The 26,171-nt window shown below is 35.3% G+C and overlaps 1 protein-coding gene across 1 annotated transcript in view; it reads left to right on the top strand.

Moving 5' to 3' along the window:
• The window catches only part of SAMTOR (S-adenosylmethionine sensor upstream of mTORC1), a 94,887-nt gene extending 70,002 nt beyond the window's left edge, over nt 1-24,885 (top strand). The window contains exons 4-5 of the mRNA XM_025873197.2: nt 3,388-3,502; nt 21,677-24,885. Of these exons, the coding sequence (XP_025728982.1) occupies nt 3,388-3,502; nt 21,677-22,306 (745 nt within the window). The 3' untranslated portion in view covers nt 22,307-24,885. The remainder of the gene's footprint in view (nt 1-3,387; nt 3,503-21,676) is intronic.
• Nucleotides 24,886-26,171: the final 1,286 nt, after the last annotated feature.

Below are 26,171 nucleotides of genomic sequence, written 5' to 3'. Positions count from 1 at the left end.
CAACATTTCTTATAAGGCTGGTTTAGTGATGATAAACTCCTTTAACTTTTATTTGTCTGAGAAACTCCTTCAATTCTGAATGATAATCTTGCTGGCTAGAGTCTTCTTGGTAGGTTTTTTTCCTTTCAGTTCTTTGAATATATCATGCTGCTCTCTTCTCTGTCTTGCAAAGTTTCTGCTGAAAAATCAGTTGATTGCCTTATGGGGTTTCCCTTGTACATCACTTTTTGCTTCTCTCTTGCTCCTTTTCTCTATCTCTAACCTTTAACATTTTAATTACTATGTGTCACAGTTTGGACGTCCTTTATATAACCAGCAATGAAGCATGATATTTTTTTAAGTAACATTTATCTATAAGGGGAAAATGATAATACCATAAAAAAATGAGATACCAAGAAATACAAATCCAACAAAAGATATGGGAGACAATTTTAAAAAGGCTAAATAGAGGGAGAACTATGCCATGTCCATGGATTAGAAGACTCAGTATGTTAAAGCTGTGAATTTTCCCGAAATGATCTTTACACTTAGTGTCATGTCAAAAATCCCAGTGGCATATAGTGTATGAAGTTACTATTATACAGCAATTAATGTTAATTAGTTGTAGAAGTGCAGATGACTCTTACAAACAATATTAAATGTCACAAAAGCAAAATATAGTATAAAACTTTGTTTAGGGGCACCTGGGTGTCTCAGTTGGTTAAGCATCTGCCTTTGACTTAGGGATCAAGCCCTGTGTTGGGCTCCCAGCTCAGTGGGAAGCCTGTTTCTCCCTCTCCCTCTGCTCATGCTATGTCTCTCTCTCTCTCAAATAAATAAAATCTTAAAAAAAAAAATTCTCTCTTCCTCTTCCTCTGTACCTCGCCACTGCCCACTCTCATGCACTCTCTCAAAAATATATATATATATTGTTTAGGCATGTGGTCATAGGTAGTAAGACTATAAAAGGCAATGAAGAGAATGATTACCATGAAAATCAGGATAGTGGCTACAGTTACACAAAGGGATGAAGGATGTCATCAGGGAGGGTCATCCTTCCAGGGTGTAGGCAATGTTTCATTTCTTGACCTGGATGGTAATTAAACTGTAAATATGTGTTTGATGCAAATAAATTAAGGAGCTGAACCAAAGAATTTGAAACAGACTGAGGTACATACTGAGAATAAATCCATGATGCTGTTATTGGTGATTGTATCATAATGTTGAATTAACTTGAATGATTTAGAATACTCCATCCAGATAGAAAAATTTACAAGCAGCACTTCTAGGAGACTGTCAGGAATTTGCTAGCCAGTTTACCAGAATCTACTAGTATATAATTTAATATGGGGCAAATTCTGCTTTTACTGTGTTCAGGAAGATCATTACTGGATTAACCACAAAAAAATTCCATCTGTATCATTAACAGCTAACAATTTTGAGCACTTGCCATGTAGCAAATATTGGCCAAGCATTATAAATGCATTATCTTTTAATCCTGGAAATAACTCATAAGTGTGGGTACCATAATTGTCCCCATATTACACAGGTGAAGGACAGAATCAGGTTTTGATCCTCATCTCTCTGATTTCAGAACTCTTGTTCTTAGTCCCTATAATCCTACTTGAGGCTAGGACTATCTAATAGTGTATATGTTATTGTTACAGATATTCATTTATTCTAACTGGTTATGATTTGGGTATTCAAATTTGTGTTCAGCAGCAAATGTCAGCTAAATGCCAGGCATTCCTATGGTCCCTATCTACTGGATCTTTTGCTCTAGCAGCTGGGAACCCATGTCACATAGGTTTGCTGACATCTTTCTTCCTTGGAACCTAGTATATTATGATATTTCAAGTATCACCAAACTTAATTCAACTTTACAGATCTTTTTTTTGTTATATGCCTCACCCAAACTACATATTAAGCTGCTTCCTGGGTGGCTGCAGTACTGGAAATTACCTCTTGGAGTGGCTCTTTTCACTGGCAGAGTTGCTAGCTATTCCTTTCAAGAACTGACATCCATCTAGAGGTCATTTTTCAGAGGTATTGAGTCTTTTTACAGATATGGACAATGAAGGCCATCTTGAGTTATTTCCTTATACCCTCATAGCTCTTCTGTTGAGTTCTTAATTAGTTCGTATTGTTTTTATCATATTATACCCTGCCATATACTCTATCAAATGGTGATGGTGGTCATTTCTATAAAATGTTAGGCATCGTGCGCTTCATAAAAAATATAACCCCTATTTATTACATTCCTTTTCTGAAAAAAAATCAACTTTGTTATTTTGTCTTATACTGCCTTTTTCAGGAGCTTAAACCTTCAGTCTGTAGTTTAACATCTCCCAGTGGATCCAAAGGAAAATGGTAGCCAAGGTGTAAGGAGGAGAAGCTGGAAAGGTTCTCTCTGCCCTTTATACTTCAGAGAACCGAGATTCTATTTTTACCCAATTATTTGCCTATATTTTATTTCCTTTATTTTTCCAATATGTTCTCATAAATTTTTTAAAGGAAATTATCAAAGGAAATGGAATATGTCTGAACTTTAATTTTATTGCTTTACTATCTGAACAGGCTTGGGTCCAATAAAATCCAGTTTCCTTTATCCTTACTTGCTGCTACATAGATTGATAGTAGTTGTAGGTGACCAACTTTATACAATAGTAGAAAAAAGAAGGTACACCAAACCAGAAATGACTATTTTTGGACATGAGAAAAGCTCTTGCACACAATAAATTTTTTCATAAGTTTAAAAATACTATTTATGATGTTCTGTTGGTTCCTTTAAATTACTGAGACAAATTGAAGTCCAAGGACATTGTTATATTGACTAATGAGATTTGATTTGTGAATGTGTTCTTTTATCTACAAGGACAGTTTTCAAAGTGTGGTCTGGGGATCTGAGACCCTTCCAGGATCTCTGTGGGTGAAAAATTATTTTAATAATACTAAGATGTCATTTGTCTTTATTACTCTTTCTCTCATGAGTGTAGAGTTTTCCAAACTATATGGCATGTGATGTTACAACAGCCTGTACACAAAAACCCATATGAGAATTCATCTGTCCTCTATTAAACCAGGCATTAAGACACTTGAAAAAATAAAGCAATACCTCACTTTTTATTATCTTTCTAATCTAGACTTTCTATCTTAAAAGTATAATTTACATTTTTAAAACCTACTGCATGTTAAATAAATGAATTAATGTTTTTTCACTACTCAGTTTTAATTTAAAATATGGTACTAAGGTCTTTAGGGCCTTCAGTAATTTTTAAATGTGTAAAGGGGTCTTGAGACCAAAAATTTAGCCAATGATTTTTATGATCTTTTTCTCAAATACTTGAATTTTTGTCTTATACTTGGTTTTATCCTGTAAAAGGTGAACTGAAAATCATCTATTTTTAGGTTGCTACAGACCTCAGGAAAGATCAGATTACTTGATGTTGGCAGCTGCTTTAACCCATTTCTGAAGTTTGAAGAATTTCTAACTGTTGGCATAGACATTGTACCTGCTGTAGAGGTATGCATAGCTCTGTTTTGTTTTGAGGCTTGAAGATCTTACAAAGAAAAAGCATTGTCTTTATAATCCTAAAATAGCAAGTGTTTTCTCTTTGAACAAGTTGGTATGAAATTTCTATTCAAAAGCAAATAAATACTCCATTAAATTTTTGAGCATTTAGTTGACAAATACGGTACTGGTCAAAATCATACTGGTTTTTATTTATTTTGTTTCCTGTTTATCTGTTGTTGTAATCAAGAGACTTTAGTAGATTGCAAAGATTTCCAGATAGCTGTAAGGTTTGGGCTTTTTGTTTAAGTATCTTTTTCTGAAGTGTACTGTGATGTAGAGCTGTTATGGAATAATGTCAAGAGTAAAGGCTTTTGAGACAGTTAAAACTTGATGAAATCCCAACCATTTGTACTTAGTAGGTGAAACTACTTAAAATATTTCCCCTGCTTTTAAAATTAGATTTTTTTTCTTAATGACAAATTCATGTTTGCCATTCTACTTTTGATAAGGCATTAGGCACCAAAATTGTTTACAAATTGTTTTTAATGTTATAAAGAGAATGTGTTACAGTGTAAATTTTTCACTGTGCTACTATATTCCTAGCACCAAGAGTGCCTAGTACATGAAGTACTCATTAACTACATCTTGAATAAAAGAATAGAATCTTATTTCAACCTGGGGTTGCAACTCTGAGCCTGTTCTCTTACCTGTATGATGGGGTTAGTAATGTCTAGTTAAGAAGTATTTAAAAACACTTAGCACAGTGCCTATTACATAGTGAATGCTAAAGAAATGTTTGCCATTCTTACTGAAAAGTTCCAGAGATTGAACTTTCATATGAATCCTTTGATTTTTGATGAAAAAATGCTATTACCATTATCTCTACTTCTGAAAGGTGGACAGATGTTTGCTTTATGGTATTTACAGCTGATCTTAGTTTATCACTGCAAAGAATTCCTGTGCCATCAGGACCTATACTTCTAAAATGCATTTGGCTTTGTAAATGGATTTTCTTCTTTCCTCAAGACACATATTAGAGATATCCTTTAGGGACTGCTGAAATGTAACCATTTGATCTAAACTTTGGGCTCAAATAAATATTAAATTTGTTTATATAGAGAGCCATAAACCTTAAACTGTAGTCATTGGGGAAGGCCAAAGAACTTCTTTATATAAGTTCAGTAGTAGAATCAGAATGCTATAACTAATTTTAAAACAAAGAGACTTTCACTTCCAGCGAAGATGGAGTAACAAGGACCAGATTGATCTTTCCTCTACCTAAAGCAACAAAAAGTAGACAAAATATAATTTACAAGACATTGAATATCGGATGATAAAGGACGATGATCACTGAAAGACTAAAAACAAATGAGTTGAGCCCTACTATTGCACCAGCGTATGGCCTTCAAAGAGTTTCTAGGACATGACAGAGAGGGAATCCCAGGCAAAGCCCAGCTGATTCCCTGAGTTGTGGAGGTAGAGCTGAGAGTCCTAAACCAAGGCAGCTAGGGTTCAGAGAACAGAGTACTAATTATGTGATAGCTGGAGGCACAGTCCTTCTTGAGTACTCAGCTGAGTACTGGTCAGTACATGACATGTGTGAGAAAACTACATGAGAGTCGAACTGCACTAGAAAGGAGTCAAGGTTATAGTGCCTGGCACTTATATAGGATGAAAATAGTACCTGTTCCCATCAGCCATACTAAAAACCTAAACAATCACAGTGCATTAAGTATGAGTACATAGAAGAGTCTTACCTGAGTACTAGAAAATATTTAGCCTTAGACTGAACAGTGGTCTAGTTCCACCTAACAAATCTTAGAAGACCCAAAAAGATCAAAGTGTCTCCAGGTAATTTAACTACATCCCAGAACAAAGCTCAAGAATATTCATAGCAATACAATACCATCCAGCACCCAAAAAGGTAAAAATCCATGTTAGACATCCAATAAAGAAATAACCAGCCATAATCAACAAAGACCAACCCTGAACTGACATAGATGTTAAAATTAGGAAACAAGGACATAAAATAGACACAGCATGACTGTATTCTGTATGTACAAAAAGTTTAGAGACCTAGAACATACTTAAAAATACCAAATCTGGGGTGCCTGGGTGGCCCAGTTGGTTAAGCAACTGCCTTCGGCTCAGGTCATGATCCTGGAGTCCCGGGATTGAGTCCCGCATCGGGCTCCCTGCTCAGCGAGGAGTCTGCTTCTCCCTCGGACCCTCTTCCCTCTCATGCTCTCTATCTCTCATTCTCTCTCTCTCGAATAAATAAATAAGATCTTTAAATAAAAATAAAGATACCAAATCTAACTTCTAGGGATGGATAATACCATGTAGGATATGAAACACATTCTAGATGGAATTAAGCACATTAGGTATTGCAGAAGAAAAGTTAAATTGAAGATATGACGATAGAAACTATCCAAAATTAAATATGAAAATAATTTTTTAAGTTGGAAGAACATCAGTGAGCAATGAGATAATATCAAGTGGCCAAATACAAGCATAATTGGAGTCCCTCCCAGAAGGCAGTGAGATTAAATAATGTCCTACAATTTTCCAAATTTGATAAAAGCTAAAAATTCACAAGTCCAACAAGCTCAACAAACCCACAAGCTCAAGAAACAAAATTACACCAAGGGACATGGTAATCAGTCCCCCCCCCAACACATACACAAAATCAAAACACAGTGATAAAGAGAAATTCTTAAAAGGAACCAGATTTTTTTAAAGAAGACATGTTAAAATACTGAAAGATAATTTGTCACCAAGCAAAAATATCTTTCAAAAATAAAGACAAAATATTTTTCAGACATTCAAAATCTTCAAGGATTCACCATCTGCCAATTTACATTTCAAGAAATGTTAAGAAGTGCTTCAACCAGGTGGAAATACATATCTACACAAAATAATAAAGAACATAGTTGTAAAAAAAATGTAGTTTTCTTTATTATTTAAACTCTCTAGAAGACAACTGGCCATTATTATGGGTTGAATTCTGTCCTGTTCCTCCTTGGAAAGATATGTTGGGAGTCTGACTCCTGGTATGTTACTTTATTTGGAGATAGGGTCTTTACAGAGATAATAGTTAAAATGAGGTCATTAGGGTGGGTCCTTATTCAATATGATTGTAATATTCTTCCATAGAAAGGAGAAATCCTGGCTTAGAAAAACACACACACGCAGGGAAATGTCATGCAAAAGCAGAGGGGTTCTACAAGCCAAAGATCACGAAGATTGCCAACAACCAGTAGCTAGAATAAAGGCATGAATAGATTTTCCTTCACAGCCCTCAAAATGACCAACCCTGTAGACTAGACACCTTGATCTCAGACTTTTAGCCTCTAGAACTGTGACAAAATACATTCTGTTTAAGCCACCCAATTTGCAGTATTCTGTTATAGCAGTCTTAGCAAACAATACATCCATTTAAACAAGAATAATATGGAGTGTGGTTTATAAGTAAAAAAAAAAAAAAAGTATGACAGTAATAGCACAAAGGATAAAATTAGAGAAATGGAAATATATGCTATTTTAAGGGCATTGTTATATATGAAGTGGTGAAATACTTGAAGGTAGACTATTAGTTAAAGATACACATTAAATCCTAAAGCAACCACTGAAATAAGAGTTAAGGCTAATAAGCCAATAGGGGTGATAAGATAAAATCATAAATTCATTTCATTCAAAAGATGGGAGAAAGAAGACAAAGGCTATAATGAAGAGATAGGACAAACAAAATAAGTATAGATTTAAACCTTAGTGTATCAATAATTACATTAAATAGGCTGCAGTCTTGATCTCCTGGCTGTGGAGGCCAAGGGAGCCATCTATTCCTTGTTCTTTGGCACTGTAATAGTGTCACCCAGAAAGGAGCTCAAACCCCCTGTCTGGCATCTGTTTTTGCATCTGCTGCCAGGGTACATCACTGCATCCCTGACTCTGGTGCCCAGTAAGGCTTACACTCATGGGTCCCACAGAACTATAATCAATGAAGAAAGTTCCTTAATAGCTCTGCCCTCTAGGGCACTGCAAGAGGCATCAGACCTAGGAGCTCAGGCTTCCTGTGAAGGAAGATTATTAGCTAAGCATCATGACTACAGACTGAGTGGCAAACTTCTAATTAAACACACATCTTGGGTCTGACTATAATCCTTTCCAGAGACTTCTGTGGGTGGGCCCTATCTTTGAGCTCTCTGCTGTGCTCCCAAGTGCCAGTGCCTAGAGGGGAGCTGTATATGAATCTGGTGCCCCTGTTTTTGTAGGTGCCTTCAGGGAACACCCCTTCATCACCTGGCTCTGGTGCTGGGATAGGGGGTGGAGGACTAGCATTCCTGGGCCCCATAGGACTGTAGCACTTGGAGAGATTTTTTTCTTGGCAGACTAGCAGGCTACTACCCCCAGGGCACTGCACAGACAACAGACTGAGGCACACTCCCCAGTCTTTCTGTGAAGGATCTTTGCTTGGTCTGGGGCTTTGGCCTTAGTGACCTCCTTCAGCTTTGGCACACATTTAGTGTCATACAAAGCTGCTCTCAAGGAACATAGGCTCAGGACACCGTCTTGCATTCTTCATTTGCCTTGCTCCACCTCATTACTATCACCCAAAAAAGACCTTATACACTTGTCTGGAGCCCTGATCACTTTGCCACCCAGGGATACCTCCAGATGGCCTGGTTCTTATGGCCAGTGGAGGCTTACATTTGTGGTCCCACAGGACTGTAATATATTTACATACTTTTAAAAGCTGATGCCTGGAGGTCTGGCTTCTAGTCAGTTTCAATCTAGGTACTGAGATCATCCCCCACCAGGATGCTGACAGGTCTTGGCACATCCCCAACTACTGGAAGCTATTAAAAATGTAATAGGCTGCTTGGACAAGCATAAAGGTTTGAAAGACAACCAAGAACTGAGACAGATTGAATAACAAGTTTCATCTCCTACACGAGGCCACTCCTTCAAGACTGGAAGAGGCTGTGGTGTCATCTGCTATAGAAACCAACACAGAGAGTCAAGTAAAATGAAGAAAGAGGGGAATGTGTTCCAAATGGAAAGAAAAGAAAAAAGATAAAGGGAAAAAAATTAATGAAATAGAGATAAGTGATTTACCTAATAAGGAATTCAAAGTAATGGTCATGAAGATGCTTACAAAACTGGAGAGAAAAATGAATTAACAGTGGGAACTTCAACAAAGAGATGGAAAATATGAGAAGGTACCAAGTAGAAGTCAGAGAGCTGAAAAATAGAACTGATCTGAAAAATAGACTAGAGGCCTAGTTCAACATGAGACTAGAAGCAGAAGCATCAGTCAACATAAAGACAACACAGAGCAGCAAAAAAGAATGGAAAATGGAGAAAATATTAAAAGCAGCAAGCAAAAAACAACTTACTGCATACAAATGAACTCCCATAAATCTATAAGCAGATTTTTCAGCAGAAACTTTACAGGCGAGAAAGGTATAGCATTTTATGTTCAGAGGACTGAAAGAAAAGATACTGCCATCCAAGAATACTCTACCTGGCAGTTATTCAGAAGTGACAGAGAAACTATAAAACACAGATGAAGGAAAATGAAGATGACACAAAGAAATGGAAAGATATTCCATGTTCGTGAATTGGGAGAATGTTGTTAAAATTCTATACTACCCAAAGCAGTCTACAGATTTAATGAAATCCTTATCAGAATACCAATAGCATTTTTCACAGAACTAGAAGAATCCTAAATTTTTATGGAACCATAAAAGACCCCAAATAGCCAAAGCAGTCTTTTTTTTTTTTTTTTAAAGATTTTATTTATTTATTCATTTGAGAGAGCGAGAATGAGAAAGAGAGCACATGAGAGGGGGGAGGGTCAGAGGGAGAAGCAGATTCCCTGCTGAGCAGGGAGCCCGATGTGGGACTAGATCCCGGGACTCCGGGATCATGACCTGAGCCGAAGGCAGTCGCTTAACCAACTGAGCCAACCAGGCGTCCCGCCAAAGCAGTCTTAAAAAATAAAACTAGAGGTATCACAATTCCAGATTTCCAAGTTATAATACAAAGCTGTGGTAATCAAACAGAGTACTGGCATAAATACAGACAAATGGATCAATGGAATGGAATAGAAAACCTAGAAATAAACCCACAACTATAGGGTCAACTAATCTTCGACCAAGGAGGAATTTATATACAATAGGAAAAAGTCTCTTCCATAAATGGTCTTGGGAAAACTGGGCAGCTACATGTAAAAGAATGAAACTGGACCACTTTCTCACACCATACACAAAAATAAACTTAAAATAGATTCAAACACCTAAATATGAGACCTGAAACCATAAAAATCCTAGAAAAAGAGGACAGGCAGCCATTTCTCTGACATGGGCCATAACAACATTTTTCTAGATAAGTCTCCTAAGGCAAGGGGAGAAAAAAAGCAAAAAAGAAACTATTGGGACTACATCAAAATAAAAAGTTTCCACACAGCAAAAGAAATGATCAACAAAACAAAAAGACAAGCTACTGAATAGGAAGATATTTGCAAGTGAAGGGTTAGTATCCAAAATATATAAAGAACTTACAATTCAACACCAAAACCATAAATAATCTTATTTAAAAATGGGCAGAAGACAGAATAGATGGCCAATAGACACATGAAAAGATGCTCAATATCACTCATGAGGGAAAGGCAAATCAAAACTACAATGCCATATCACTCACACCTGTCAGAATGGCTACAATCAAAAACAAAAGAAACAAGGGTAGGCAAGGATGTGGAGAAAAAGGACCCCCCATGCAGATGGGAACGCAAAGTGGTGCAGTCAATGTTGAAGACAGTATGGAGGTTCCGCAAAAAGTTAAAAATAGAACTGCCCTACAATCCAGCAATCACACTACCGGGTATTTACCCCAAAAATACACAACCATTAATCCAAACAGCTATATGCACCCCTGTTTATAGCAGCATTATTTATATTAAAAAAAAAAAACTATAGAAGCAGCCCAAGTGTCCATCAATAGATGAACGGATAAAGAATAAGTTATAGGTAGGTAGATAGGTAGTATGCAATGAAATATTATTCAAAGGGTGCCTGGGTGGCTCAGTTGGTTAAACATCTGATACTTGATTTCAGCTTAGGTCTTGATCTTAGGGTCATGAGTTCAAGCCCCGTTTGGACTCCACAATGGGTGTGGAACCTGTATCACTCTAAAAGAGAGAGAGAGAAAATAAATCTTACTCAGCCATAAAAAGGAACAAAATCTTTCCATCTATAACAACATGGATGAAGCTAGAGAGAATATAATGCAAAGTGAAATAAGTCAGAGAAAGACAAATACTGTATGATCTCATACATGGAATTTAAGCAAAACAAATGAGCAAAGGGGGAAAAAAAGGAGAGAGACAAACCAAGAAACAGACTCTTAACTGTAGAGAAAAAACTGATAGTTATCAGAGGGGAGGTGGGTCGACAGGTCCAAGAGATGATGGGGATTAAGGAGTGCACTCATCATCGTAAGAAAATCATTTTGGGCATAAATGAGGAAATTTGGATATGTATTGCTTATTTAAAATCCAACAGTAAATGTCTTAGGTGTGACTTTTTAAAAGAAAAAGTAGAGGAGAGAGAGTTTCCAGACAAGCAAAAGCTAAAGGATTTCATCACCACTTAACTGGCCTTATGAGACATGTTAAAGGAACTTCTTTAAACTGAAAACAGAAGGCACTAATTAGTATTAAGAAAAAATAGGAAAGAATATATCTCACTGGAAAGGTTAATATATGGTAAATATAGTGGATTAATCACTTATAAACTATAAAGATTAAAAGACAAAAGTGCAAAAATAAGTGATTATAATAGTTAAAGGACACACAAGATTAAAAGATCCAAAATGTGAAAAACATAAAACATGGGGATGGGTAATAATGTTAAGCTTTACAATGTGAACAATTTAAATTGTTATCAACTTAAAATAGAGTGTTAGAGATCTGAGTTGTTCTATCTAAGCCTCATAGTGACCACAAAGCAAAAATTTATAGTAAATACACAAAAGATAGAGAGACAAAATATAAGCATACCAGTAAGAAAGTCATCAAACCACAAAGGAAGAGAACAAGAGAAAAGAAAGGAACAAAGTGGAACTACAGAAACAGCCAGAAAATAATTATCAAAATGGAAATAAGCACATACCTATCAATAATTGCTTTAAATAGGGGCACCTGGGTGGCTCAGTCATTAAGGGTCTGCCTTCGGCTCAGGTCGTGATCCCAGGGTCCTGGGATCAAGCCTCGCATCAGGCTCCCTGCTGTGTGGGAAGCCTGCTTCTCCCTCTCCCAATCCCCCCTGCTTGTGTCCCTGCTCTCGCTTTTTCTCTCTCTCTCTCTCTCTCTCTCTCTCTCTCTGTCAAATAAGTAAATAAAATCTTAAAAAAAAAATAACTGCTTTAAATATAAATGCATTAATTTTTTCAATAAAAGTTTATTGAATGGATAAAATAAACAAGACTCATCTGAAAGACTCACTTTAGATGTGAGGGGAAACACAGACAAAAAGTGAAGGGTTGGAAAAAGATATTCTATGCTAATGAAATCCAAAGGAAAGCTGGAATAGCTATACTTTTATCAGACAACAGACTTTAATGTAATAAGAGACAAAGAAGGTTATCAAAAATAATAAATGGGTCAATCCAATGAGAAAATACAACATTTGTAAATATGCGTTCAACATAAGAGCATCTATATATAAGGCAAATACATATTAGGTCAAAAGGGAAAAATAGCAATACAGTAATAATACAGGACTTTAGTACCCTACTTACATCAACAGTAAGTTGGTCTTAAATGACACATTAGACCAGATGGACTTAATAGGTATTTGCAGAACATAAACAACAGAATGCACCTTCTTCTTCTCAAATGAAAGTGCAGCATTTTCCAAGACAGATCATATGTCTTGGAAATACTTGCATTATATCATATTTAAGAGAATTAAAATCATACCAACCACCTTTTCCAACCACAGTGGTATGAAAGGAGATATTTACACAAAACTAGAAAATTTACACATGTGAAGATTAAACATGCTATTAAACCAGTGGGTCAAAGAAGAAATCAGAAGAGAAATAAAAATAATTTGAGACAAATGAAAATAGAAATGGAACACACCAAAATTTATGGGATGCAGGAAAGCAATTCTAAAAGGGAAGTTCATAGCCATAAATGCCTACTTCAAGAAACAAGTTTCAAAACAACCTAATTGTACACCTCAAGGAGCCAGGTAAAGTACAAAAAAATGTCCAAAGATAGAAGGAAATACAGATCAGAGCAGATGTAAATGAAATAGAGACTAAAAAGACAAATAGAAAAGATTAATGAAATTAAAAGCTGGTTTTTTGGAAAAGGTAGACAAACTTGACAAACCTTTAGCTATAATCACCAAGAAAAAAAGAGAGGATTCAAATAAAATCCAAAATGAAACAGGAAATGTTACAGTTGGTATCACGGAAGTACAGAGGATCATAAGAGACTATGATAAACAATTGTATGCTAACAAATTGAACAACGTACAAGAAATGAATAAATTCCTAGAAACAATACAACCTACCAAGACTGAATTAAGGTGAAATAGAAAATCTGAACAGACTGGCTACTAGTAAGTGGATTGAATCAGTAATCAAACACCGTCCAACATGAAAGACCTAAATGTGAGACGGGAATCCATCAGAATCCTAGAGGACAACACAGGCAGCAACCTCTTTGACCTCAGCTGCAGTAACTTCTTGGTAGACACGTTTTCAAAGGCAAGGGAAACAAAAGTAAAAATGAACTATTGGAACTTGATCATGATAAAAAGCTTTTGCACAGCAAAGGAAACACTCAGCAGACCCAGAAGACAACCTATAGAATAGGAGAAGATATTTGCAAATGTCTTAATCAGATAAAGGGCTAGTATCCAAAATCTATAAAGAACTTAATCAAATTCAACACCCAAAGAATAATCCAGTCAAGATAAGGGCAGAAGACATGAACAGATATTTCTCCAAAGACGACATATAAACAGCCAACAAACATGAAAAAATGTTCAACATCACTCAGCATCAGGGAGATACAAATCAGAACTGATGAGATACCATTTCACACCAGTCAGAATGGCTAAAATTAAGAAGTCAGGCAACAACAGATGTTGGTGAGGATGCGGAGAAAGGGGAACCTTCTTAAACTGTTGGTGGGAATGCAAACTGGTACAGCCACTCTGGAAAACAGTATGAAGTTTCCTCAGAAAGTTAAAAATAGGGCTCCCCTAAGACCCAGTAATTGCTCTCCTATGTACTTAGCCAAAGGATACAAACATAGTGATTCGAAGGGGCACCTGCACCCCAATGTATATAGCAGCAGTGTCTGTAATAGCCAAACTATGAGAAGAGCCCAGATGTCCATTGACAGATGAATGGATAAAGAAGATGTGGTATAAACAATGGATTATTAGCCATCAAAAAGAATGAAATCTTGCCATTTACAGTGATGTTGATGGAACTAGAGGGTATTATGCTAAGTGAAATAAGTCAGAGAAAGACAAATGTCCTATGATTTCACTCGTGTGGAATTTAAGAACTAAAACAGATGAACATGGGGGAAGGGAAGGTAAAATAAGATGAAATCAAAGAGGGAGATGAACCATAAGAGACTGTCAACTAGGAAACAAAGTGAGGGTTGCTGGAGGGGAGGTGGGTGGGAGGATGCAGTAACTGGGTGATAGGCATTAAGGACAACACTTGATATAATGAGCAGTGGGTATTCTGTGCAACTGATGAATCACTAAACTCTACCTCTGAAACTAATAATAGTTATAATTATATGTTAATTGATTTTAAATTTTTAAAAATACTAAAAAAAAAAAAAAACCCACCTTCCAACAAACAAAAATTCTCCTCAAACTCTTCCAAAAAATAAGAAGCAGAGGAAACTCTTCCAAATTCATTTTATAAGGAAAGCATTACCCTGATACCAAAACCAGACAAGGATGCCACAAGAAAAAAATTATGGGAACAATATCCCTAATACATAGATACAAAAATCCCCAACAAAATATAAGCAGACTGAATTCAGTGGTACATTAAAATAATCATACACCATGATCAAGTGGGATTTATTCCAAAGAGGCAAGGATGGTTTAACATCCACAAATCAATATGATAGACCATATTAACAAAATAAAGGATAAAAATCATATCATCTTGACAGATGTGGAAAAGCATTTCACAAAATACAACATCCATTTGATAAAAACTCTCATCAAAGTGGCTATGGAGGGAATGTACCTCAACATAGTAGAAAGTCTAAATATGACAAGCTCACAGGTAACATCATATTCAACTATGGAAAGCTTTTCAGTTTTTCTGCTAAGATCAGGAACAAGACAAGGATGCCCACTCTTTCCACTTATTATTCAGTACTAGGTAAGGACTGCCAGAGCAATTAGGCAAGAAGAGGAAATAAGCATCCAAATTGGAAAGAAAGAAGTAAAGCTGGCACTATTTGCAGATAACATGATACGATATATAAAAATCCTAAAGATTCAAATCAGGACACTGTTAGAATAAAGAAATCCAGTAAAGTTGCAAGATAAAAAAAATCAACGCAAAATCCATTGTATTTGTATACATTAATAATGAAATATTGGAAAGAGAAATTAAGAAAACAATTCCATTTACAAATATGTCAAAAAGAATAAAGTACCCAGGAATAAATCGAACCGAGGAGGTGAAAGACTTGTATATTGAAAACTAAAATAATAAAAGAAACTGAAGATATAAATAAATGGCAAGATAATCTGTGCTCATAGATTAAAAGACTTTTAAATATCCGTACTATGCAAACCAATACACAGATTTAGTGCAGTCCCTATCACAGTCGCAGCGTCATTTTTCACAGAAACAGAACAGTCCTAAAACTGAATTGGAATCATCAAAGACCCCAAAAGCGGTCTTGGGAAAGAATAAAACTCAAGGCATCACACTCTGATTTCAAACTATATTACAAAACTATAGTAATTAAAACACTATAATACTAGTATTAAAACCTACACATAGAACAAATAGAGAGTCTAGAAGTAAACCCACTAATTCACCATATATATGGTGAATTAACTTACAACAGAGGAGCAGAGAATATACAGAGGGAAAAGGGCAGTCTCTTCAATAAATGGTGCTGGGAAAATTGGACATCACATGCAAAGGAATGAAACTGGACCACTACACACCAAAACTAGAAATGGATTAAAGACTTGAACATGGCTCAGGAGCCATAAAACTCCTGTGAGAAAACAGAGAGTGTAAGCATCTTTATATCAGTTATGGTGCTATTTTAAGTCTGACTACCAAAACCAAAGGCAACAAAAGCAAAATTAACAAGCGAGACTACATCAAACTAAAAAGCTTCTGCAAGGGAAACCAATAACAGGAACCTACCAAAGGGGAGAAAGTATCGCAAACCATTTTACATGTGGTAAGGGACTACTATCTAAAATAAATTTTAAAACTCACAATTCAATAGCAAAGAAACATACAGTCTAATTAAAAACTGGGCAGAAGATATAAATAGACATTTTTTTCCAAAGACGACATACAGATGGCCAAAGAGGTTCATGAAAACATGCTCTACACAGTTATCAGGGAAATGCAAATAGAACCACAATAAGATACCACCTTATACCTGTCAAAATGGCAGTTATCAAAGACAAGAAATAGCAAGTAATGCTGAGGATATGGAGAAAAAGGGAACATTTGTGCACTGTAGGTAGGAATGCAAATTTAGTGCAACCATTATAAAAATGGGTCTTCTCAAAAAATTAAAAATGAAACTACCATTCAATCCATCAATTCCACATCTGGGTATTTATCCAAAGAAAATGAAAACACTAATTTGAAAAGATATGCACTCCCATGTTCATTGCAACATTGTTTATAGTAACCAAGATTTGGAAACAACCTATGTGTCCATTGATGAATGAATGGATAAAGAAGATTTAGTGTGTACGTATATAATGAAGTATTATTTGTGCATAAAAATAAATGAAATCTTGCCATGTGTGACAACAACATGGATGAATCTTGAGGGCATTATACTAAATGAAATGAAATTATAGGAGTCAGAGAAAGACAAATATGCTCTTTTATATGTAGCATCTAAAGAAACACAAATCTTTTTTAAACCAAACTCAAATACAGAGAACAGATTGATAGTTCTCAGAGGGAGTGCAGAGAAATGGGTAAATTGTAAGCCATTTATTTAAAAGGCAGTGGTTGTCAGATTGGGGAAAAAATAATCACCAAATATATGCTGCCTTTAAGAAATGCACTTCAGTTATAAACATACAAATAGATTAAGAGCGAGAAGCTAGACAAAGAGAAAGCTGGTGTGGCTACATTGTGATCAGACAAAGAAACTGGCAGCAAAGAAAATTATCAGCAGAAAGATGGTTATTTCAAAATAATAAAAAGGTCAGTTTATCAGGAGTACAAAATAATCCTAAACATTCATGCATCTATAAACAGCCTAAATACATAAACCAAACACTGATAAAATAGCAAGAAGTAGACATTTATAACATTTTTAAAATATTATTTTTTATATATTAGAGAGAGCATGAGCAGGGAGAGGGAGGGGCAGAGAGAGAGAGGGACAAGCAAACTCCCTACTGAGCAGGGAGCCCGGTTCAGGGCTTGATCTCAGGACCCCGAGATCATGACCTAAGCCAAAGGCAGACACTTAACCAACTGAGCCACCCAGGTGCTCTGACATTTATAAAATTATAATTGGAGATTTTAAAACCTCTCTCTCAATAATTGATACCACAATTAGAGTGTCAAAGAAGAACTCATCGGGGAAATTAGACCATATTTTGGAATGAAGAGAAAAAGAGATTGAAATGTGTAGGATGCCACTAAATCGCTAGAGGAAAATTATAGCCCTGACCCCCTTTATTATAAAATAACAGAGGTTTCAAACCAATGACAAAGTTCCAAACAGACAAAAAGACACACTAAATTCAAAGTACAAGAAAGTAAGTATCAGAGTAGAAATCAATGAAATAGAAAACTTTGAGGAAAAAAACAGCTTGGAAAACTGATTAAAGCAAAAACTAGTTCTTTGAGAAGTTAAAATTGATAAACTCCTAGCCATACTGATTAAGAAAGAGAGGAAGAAGTGGTATCATTACTGATTTTACCAATATTAAAAGGATAAGAAAGAAATACTGTGAAAAAAATTTATGCCAATAAATTCCACAATGTAAATGAAAAGGACAAATACCTCGGACACCACCACAGGGTACTCATAGATAACCTAACTGGCCCTAAATGTATTATAGAAATTTGAATTGAGAGTTACAAACTTTTCCAGAAAGAAAATTTCAGGCCCAGATGGCTTCATTGATAAAATTGACTAAACTGTTGTGCCTGGGTGGCTCAGTCAGTTAAGCATCCGACTCTTAATTTCAGCTCAGGTCATGATCTCAGGATGGGCTCCATGCTTAGCGTGGAGTCTGCTTGTCCCTCTCTCTGGTCCTTCCCCCCCAACTCATGCTCGCTTGCTTTCTCTCTCAAATAAGTAAAATCTAAAAGAATATTGACTAAACTGTTAAGGAAGAAATAATACTATTTATACACAAACTCTTTCATAAAATTGAAATGGATGGAATACTACCCAACTTATTCTATCAGGCCATTACCTGATACCAGACTACAGACCTTCCTGAACTATATACCATATCCCTCATGAACATACACGCAAATGTTCTATACAAAACTTGAGCATACTGAATGCGATAATATTTTAAAACAGGTTATACATCATGGCCAAGTTTGGTTTGCAAGATTGGTTTAATTTCAGAAAACAGTTTATCTTAGCACACTGAAAAGGGTAATCTGAATAAGGACAGGAAAAAACATTTGATAAAAATCCATTCTTTCCTTATGAAAACACTCAGAAGGAACTGAACTGAATTTCTTCAACCTGGTAAAGGCTGTAATGAAAAACTTACAGCTAACATCATACTTAAAAAAAAAAAAAAAGTTTTCCCCACTAGAACGAGAGTATCTCCTCTCACCACTTCTATTCAGCATTCCCTGTAAGTCCTAGCCAGTGCAGTAGAGCCAGAAAAAAAGCAGTAATAGGCATCAAGATTGGAAAGAACTAGAACTGTTTTTAGTCACACATGACGTTGATCATTCATTAGATTATTCCTTGGAATCTGCAGAGAAGCTACTAGAATAAATGAGTTTAGCAGGGTTGCAAGATGGGAGATCAATATATGAGTCAGCTGGTTTATATATATTTGTGTGTGTGTGTGTGTGTGTACACACACACACACACACACTAGCCACAATCAGTTAGAAATTAAAAACAGTACCATTTTCAGTAGCATCAAAAATATGAAATATTTAATAAACGTATGAAATACCTATTTCACATAAGCCTGATAAAAGATGGGAGAAAGCCTGCATATTGAAAACTGTAAATTTGACAGAAATTAAAGACCTAGATACATAATAGATATACCATGTTTATTCATGGAGGAACTCAGTATTGTTAATACATCAATTTCCAAAAATTTATAGATTCAATGCAATCCTGTCAAAATCCTAGCAGTTTTGTAGAAGTTGAAAAAGTTACTCTAAAATTTGCGAGGAAATTTAAAAGGACAGTGTTTGAGTAACACTACCTGATTTCAAAATGTATTTTAAAGCTACAGTAATCAAAATACTGTAGTATTGATGTCAGGAGTATCAGTGAAATATAAGAGAGGGTCCACAAAAAGGGCCAAATTTATGGACTACTGATTTTCAACCCAGATGGAAAAAATGGTCTTTTCAACACATGGTGGTTGGAACAATTGGATATCCATATACAAAAGAGAAAAAAACTTTAGTCCATACCTCACACTGTATACAAAAATGAACTCAAATTATAAACCTAAATGTAAAACAAAGCTATAAAACTTCTAGAAGAAAACATTGAAGAAAAGCTTCATAACACTGGGTCAGGAAAAAATTTCTTAGGTATGACACCAAAAGCAGTCCATCAAGCCACACATTGATTAATTGGTCTTTCATCAAAATGAAAATTGTTTAAAGAAAGACAAGCCAGAATCTGGAAGTACTTTTAACTCCTACATCTGATTAAGGATTTGTGTCCAGAATAAAGAATTCTCAAAACTCAATAATAGTTTTTTCTAATGTAAAGCAACCCAATTATTTCTAAGTGAGCAAAAGATTTAAACAGACACTTCACCAAGAAGATATCCGAATAGCAAGTAAGTATAGGTAAATAAGATAAACATCACTACACATTAGGAAAATGGAAATTAAAGCCACAGTATACCACTCCACTCCTATATTATAATGACTAGAACTTAAAAGGCTGGTTACTCCAATTGTTGATGGGGATTTGGAGGAACTAGAATATTTAAAACACTCGCGGTAGAAATGTAAAACTGTATAAGCACTTTTGAAAACAGTTTGGAGTTTCTTTAAGAGTTAAACATGCACCTACTATATGATCCAGCCACCCCTTTCCTGGGTATTTACCCAAGAGAAATGAAAGCATGTCCACTGAAAGTCAAACAGGAATGTTCGTAGCAGCTTAAAATAGCCAAAAGTTAGAAACAGCCCAGATGTTCATAAACAGATGTATGGATAAACTGTGATAAACTGTTAATAGAGTAGGATAACTTACAGCAATTAAAAAGGAATAAACTATCAATAGATGCAAAAGAGTGGATGAATCTCAAAATAATTGTATTGTGTGGAAGAAGCCAGGCAAATTAAGAATACATTATTCGGTCTTATTCCATTCATATAAAATTCTATGAAATACAAACTAATCTGTAATGATAGAAATCATATGAATGATTGCCTGGTGGCCAGGAAGAACAGGAAAGGTATAAGGAAGAGATTATAAAGGCTCAGGGAGGGAGCTTTTGGGGGTGTTAGATCTATTCATTGATTGTGGGAATGCTTTCATGAATGTTTAAATGACAAAACTTATCAATGAGTACCCTTTAAATATACTTTGTGTCAGTTATACTTGTTTGTACATCAGTATATTTCAGTAAAGTTAAGAGGAAAAAGGGGGCGGTGCCTGGGTGGCTCAGTCAGTTAAGTGTCTGACTCTTGGTTTCAGCTCAGGTCATGATCTATCTCCTGGATCATGAGATTGAGCCCTGCGTTGGGCTCCCTGCTCAGCAGGAAGTCTGCCCTCTGCCCCTCCGCCCACTTGCACACACTCACGCACTCTCGCACAAATCTTTAAAAAAAAAAAAAAAAGGGTGGGGGAGCAAAGGGACAAAGAAAAACATCTTTTTCTGTGTAATAGAACTTTACATATCACTTTCCCTAATAGATAGTCCACATGATTATGTGGCCAGCTTGTCTACCTACTAGCAAGAATGAGGAAATACAGTATTAGTCTGTAACATTGTTAATTAATAACTATTATATTTAAAGGGCACTAATTTTTATCTAATTTTAAAACTTTTATTCTGGATCATTTCCATGGAGTTGTAATATTCAGCAAATTGTGGAGTATTGTATATTAACTTTGTCGTGGTAGTTCCTCTGTCATCTAAGTTGACTTTGATACGTAGTTTTAAATCAGGTATTAACTTGTTAATAGATTAAATGTAATACTAAAATTATTTTTAAGATAGTTCGAGCTAATGGTTTAAGGACATTTTTCATAACCTTAAAAAGTTTTGGTGCTCTGCTTGTACAAATTTATAATGCCCCTTTCATTATATTCTTTGATTCGTCTTTATTTCATGGTATTTCTTATTTAAAGTCTTTTTATTGGCCCGTCTTTGTTAACTGTAAATGTTGAAGTGAAAGTAAATAAGTAAATATGACAAAGTTTAGATAAATCTTTCTTGTAAACTCTTACCCAAGTTAAAATTTCAAATTGTTAGGCAGAAATATTTTTTTAAATGAGTAGAAATTCTATGGGCTTGATTACTCTTCAAGATTTTAGTAAGTAAAAGTTTAGTTTGAATGTTTGTGCAAGCAGAATAATGTAGAAGGGAAGGATTCAAAATTAAAGCTTGGATGATGTAGAAATGCTGTGCCACAGTTTGGTGTAAAAATCTGTGTAATAGGGTGGAAGTAATCTTCATATTCTTAATATTCCTTGTTTTTCCCTTTCTGCAGAGTGTATATAAATGTGACTTCCTGAACTTACAGCTTCAGCAGCCACTCCAGCTTGCACAGGATGCTATAGATGCCTTTTTGAAGCAGCTGAAAAACCCTATTGATTCTCTTCCTGGAGAACTTTTCCATGTGGTGGTTTTCTCTCTCCTCCTTTCTTATTTTCCATCACCTTACCAACGATGGATTTGCTGCAAGAAAGCCCATGAACTGTTAGTGTTAAATGGTTTATTGCTTATCATCACACCTGATTCCTCCCATCAAAACCGTCATGCTATGATGATGAAAAGCTGGAAGATTGCTATAGAATCCCTGGGCTTTAAACGTTTCAAGTATTCAAAATTTTCACATATGCATTTGATGGCATTTAGAAAAATCTCCCTAAAAACCACAAGTGACTTGGTTAGTAGGAACTACCCAGGGATGTTATATATTCCTCAAGATTTCAACAGTATAGAAGAGGAGGAATATTCTAACCCTTCCTGCTACGTTCGATCAGATATAGAAGATGAACAACTAGCATATGGTTTCACAGAGCTCCCTGATGCTCCATACGACTCAGATTCTGGAGAAAGTCAAGCCAGCTCTATTCCTTTCTATGAGCTAGAAGATCCCATATTACTTTTAAGTTAATATTAAAGTATAAGGCCCTTTCAGTCCAGACTTCTAAACTAATTGCTTACACTAATCAGAAATACTAACATGAACTCAGTACTTAAAACCTGGTTTGCATAGAAGAAATGCAAAGGTTTACAGAGTTTGCTATTTTTTTCTACTTCTGGATTTTAAAATTTATTCTTATATAGAAAGCTTAAAGTTTCATGCAGAGTGACTCCTGTCATAGCAGAAACCACTGTTACTTTAGCATTTAGCACTAAGATATCATAGAAAGGTACCTTTTTTCTTTAGTGCTATTGTGAAAATGAAGCATAACTTGCTATGTATTTTCCTTTTTTAATCTTTTCAGTGTTGACTTTAAACCATTGCAATGAGAAAGATATGTAGAAAGCTGTAGCTTGCACTTTGATGACTCACAAGTTAAATGTGACACAGAGCTAGATTGGTTTAGTTGTTTTGTGATGCACTTATTCTCTTTTCTAGCTAAATTGTTATCTGTTACAGAAAGCCATTTTCTGTTCAGTTTTGTCTGATGATCCAGCATTTCCTCAACTTTTTGGAATTTTTTTTTTTTCTTTTTTGCTCATTTGGCAGCATCAGACATTTGGGGAAAGATTTCCCCCAAGTATGTATTCTAATTTCATTAGTACAGTACAATAAACACCATGGCCAAAGTAGAATGTTCATATCTTTCATACTGATTTAGGCCTTGGTGTTAAGTATATTTAACTGTGAGAGGTCACTCTTACCTTTTTTAAATTTAGGTTTCATTTACAAAATTTTCTATTTAAGCAAGGAACAATACTCGATCCTGACCTGAAACACCTTTGTGAAAGGGTTTGCACTTGTAAGAGTTTATGTTCTGTCTAGACCAACCTTGTTAGGGTTCTCACCTTTCCATTAAGGAGGTGTGCTGCACTACAAGTCTGGAAGTATATAGAAAAATTTTAAATTAACCCTCTGCTAGCGATCTCATAAAATGGTTTTGACCTTTTGGTATTCGAATTTCTATCAAAATTCTAGCAGAAAATTTTCTTTGAATATATAAACCATTAGTTGGCTGTGGGAATTTTCCCTTTCCACATTGATAAATGACTTTGTGTTTCTGAATCAGAAGCAGATGATTAAGGAGAAAAATAATGTCCAAACAAGACAAGATTAGTTTAAATAGCTAAGAACATTTGGTCCACATTGTCTTGTCTGTCAGCCAGCAATTGTCATGTAAGCAGTCATTTTTAAGAGTGCCACTGTGTGGATTTTTTTTTTCAAGTGGTTATTACATTAAAATTACCTCATACTGAGGTTTTTGCACTGAAATATCACAGTTTCAGAATTCATGGTTAATGCGTGTGTGTGCGTGTGTGTGTGTGTGTGTGTTTTTAAAGGAAACTTGCATTTTCAATAGTTGATCCTAAATTTCATAAACTGCACTTCTTTACTCTGGTAAAACTGATGTTTTTGTGCTTATTGTGAGTTGTTGTAGTTAACTTTGAATGTCAAACTTTATTTAGAAAGACAAAATTACCCTTTAAGTGTTTGGGTATATATATGCCCAATATTTCTCAAATTTCACGTTCTAAATTAATCAAAGTAACAGGATTGTAGTTAACCTAAAAAGTCAGTTGAATGAACGCAATAAATTTTGGTTGCTCAAATATGCCAAAAGGTAGCTTGAAATGTTTCATTTACTTTCAGTAGCTTCAGAGCCCTTAATAATTAAGATTGACTTTTCTTTCCAATTAAGCACTACAGGTCACATCTTTATCTCCCCCAGAAGAAGGGGAAAAAAAACTCCACTGTGTTCAGGTAACACAAAACTGTGTTTTGGTAGTACTTCTTTTACCCATACTGCCCTTTTCCTTTGATTTGGCTAAATCTGATCTTTAAGGGCAAAGAAAACAATGTATCTAATTAAAGTGCTTTGAAAGTAAATGAAAACCATGCTTTTGAGAGGCTGGTGTAAGTATGACCTTGGAGTCAGCCTTTGTGTTAACAGCTAACATGTTGGTGCTATAAATTCTTCTGATTGTTTACAGATGTTGATTCTGCTTATGCTCCAAAGTGTGCATGATGTATTTTAAGTAGTACTTTAAAGAAAAGTCTCTTTATAAAACCTACTCCCACTTAGTATAAATTTGTTTGGATTTATAAATATCATTTGTTACCATAAATTCAGCTTCATATTAGGTTGGTACAGGATTTAAACTAATAACATATTCCACCAAAGCCAATTTAACATTTAAATGTTAAAATATAAGCAGTCCTGTGGCTTGGTGCCAGATTACATATGTAATGACAAGAGAAGTTAACAAAGCCTTCTAATACTGAATGGGTACTCTTGAGAATGATTTCATTTGGGTATAAATAAGTTTTAAGGGGTCTCCCTGTCTCACAACAGGATTCTCCAAAATAATTTGGAGTTTTAAAACTGATCATTGGTTAGATTCTTCAGGATCATGACTAGATCAAAAATGGTTTATATCATAGTTGCCAAATGGTGGGAGATGGCATACCTGAAAATGTATGTTTGTGTTTGTTGTATTTTTTCACATTTTGTGAACAAAGCACATTTATTAAAATTTTAAATTTTCTAATATTCATTGTCTGTTACTTAAAACCTGAAAGTTCTGTGCTCTTTGACTTAGATACTGAGTGATTTCAAAATTGGGACGCAGTTTAGAATTTGACATCCAGAATTTTCAAGCTAGGTTCACTTACTCAAATTCCTTCATTTCAGAAATTGATTCACCAAAATACAGAGAGCTCAAGTGACTACCATATTGTTACGTATTGTTATGCTGTTTATCAGAGAACCAGGGACAACAGCCCACACAAATTCTAGTTCATTGTAGGTCTACTTTCCTTGAAAGTTACTTATATCTGAGATAACTAAGTGTATTAGTTATTTTACGGCAGCAGATGGCTTTCTCATGACATCGAACAGTTCTTTATCCATTGAACGAATGTTTGAACTTTACCATATACAGTATGCTGGGGAAACATTAGGATTGGAGTGGTCATAGTCCCCTGCTTTCATGGAGCTGATGATCTAATGGAGAAGATAAGCATCCTACATAAAGTTAACGTCTGTATCTAGGAATGATTGCCTACTGATCCTTACACGTTTGCCCCTGCTCAAGTCCCTTAATTTACCAAAAATGAAACAGAATGCAAAAAAGTTTTAAACACAACTGTTCAACAAATTATGAACACATTGTGGGTAAGAGGGACGTATTGTTCCTCTCTCTAGAAAAGCGCAAGCTACAAACCTATTCTCTGATTGTAAAGGGCAGGTAAAAAAAAAAAAAAAAATGGGGAAATCAAGCTGTCACTCCATTTTCCCCACATTTTTCTGAGCACAGTGCCAGAATGGTATTCCTCTTCAAGAGTCCACACACTAACATTTGGTTCCCTTTTGGTGTTACAAATTGGTAGGTAATAGCAAAGGTGGAAGAGAAATTTTTCTTAACAAAAAACATTTATTACAAAGAATATATTTTAAAATTTTGATTTTTCCAAAAAAAAATTGGAGTAATCTCCATAATGGCTCACAAAAATTTCATGTCCGTGATCCACTGCCAACAAAAAGTTCCCCAAGATTAGCGGTAGCCTATATTACGCAGTACTCAATAAACAAGCTATAAGAGCTAACGATTTCATTAAGGACCTGTAAATATTATAAAAGGAGGGAAGTATTGGGTTTTCTAAACCCTATTTTTCTTATTAGAGAAATTTATATCCCAACAATTGGAAAGACTGTCTTAAACTTAGATTTGAATGTTTTATCATCCTAAATTTAAGAATGAGTTCAGTAGTTTAGTATGCATTTTTCAACTAAGAATCTTGTTACATCTAGCACTGTTGAGTAGTAACTTTTGGT

Source organism: Callorhinus ursinus, unplaced genomic scaffold, assembly GCF_003265705.2.
Source record: "Callorhinus ursinus isolate GAN/ISIS: 27379988/994484 unplaced genomic scaffold, GSC_fseal_2.0 scaffold12, whole genome shotgun sequence".
Taxonomy (NCBI): Eukaryota; Metazoa; Chordata; class Mammalia; order Carnivora; family Otariidae; genus Callorhinus; species Callorhinus ursinus.
Note: the sequence above shows the minus strand (reverse complement) of the source record. Positions and strands in the feature narration are given on the sequence as shown.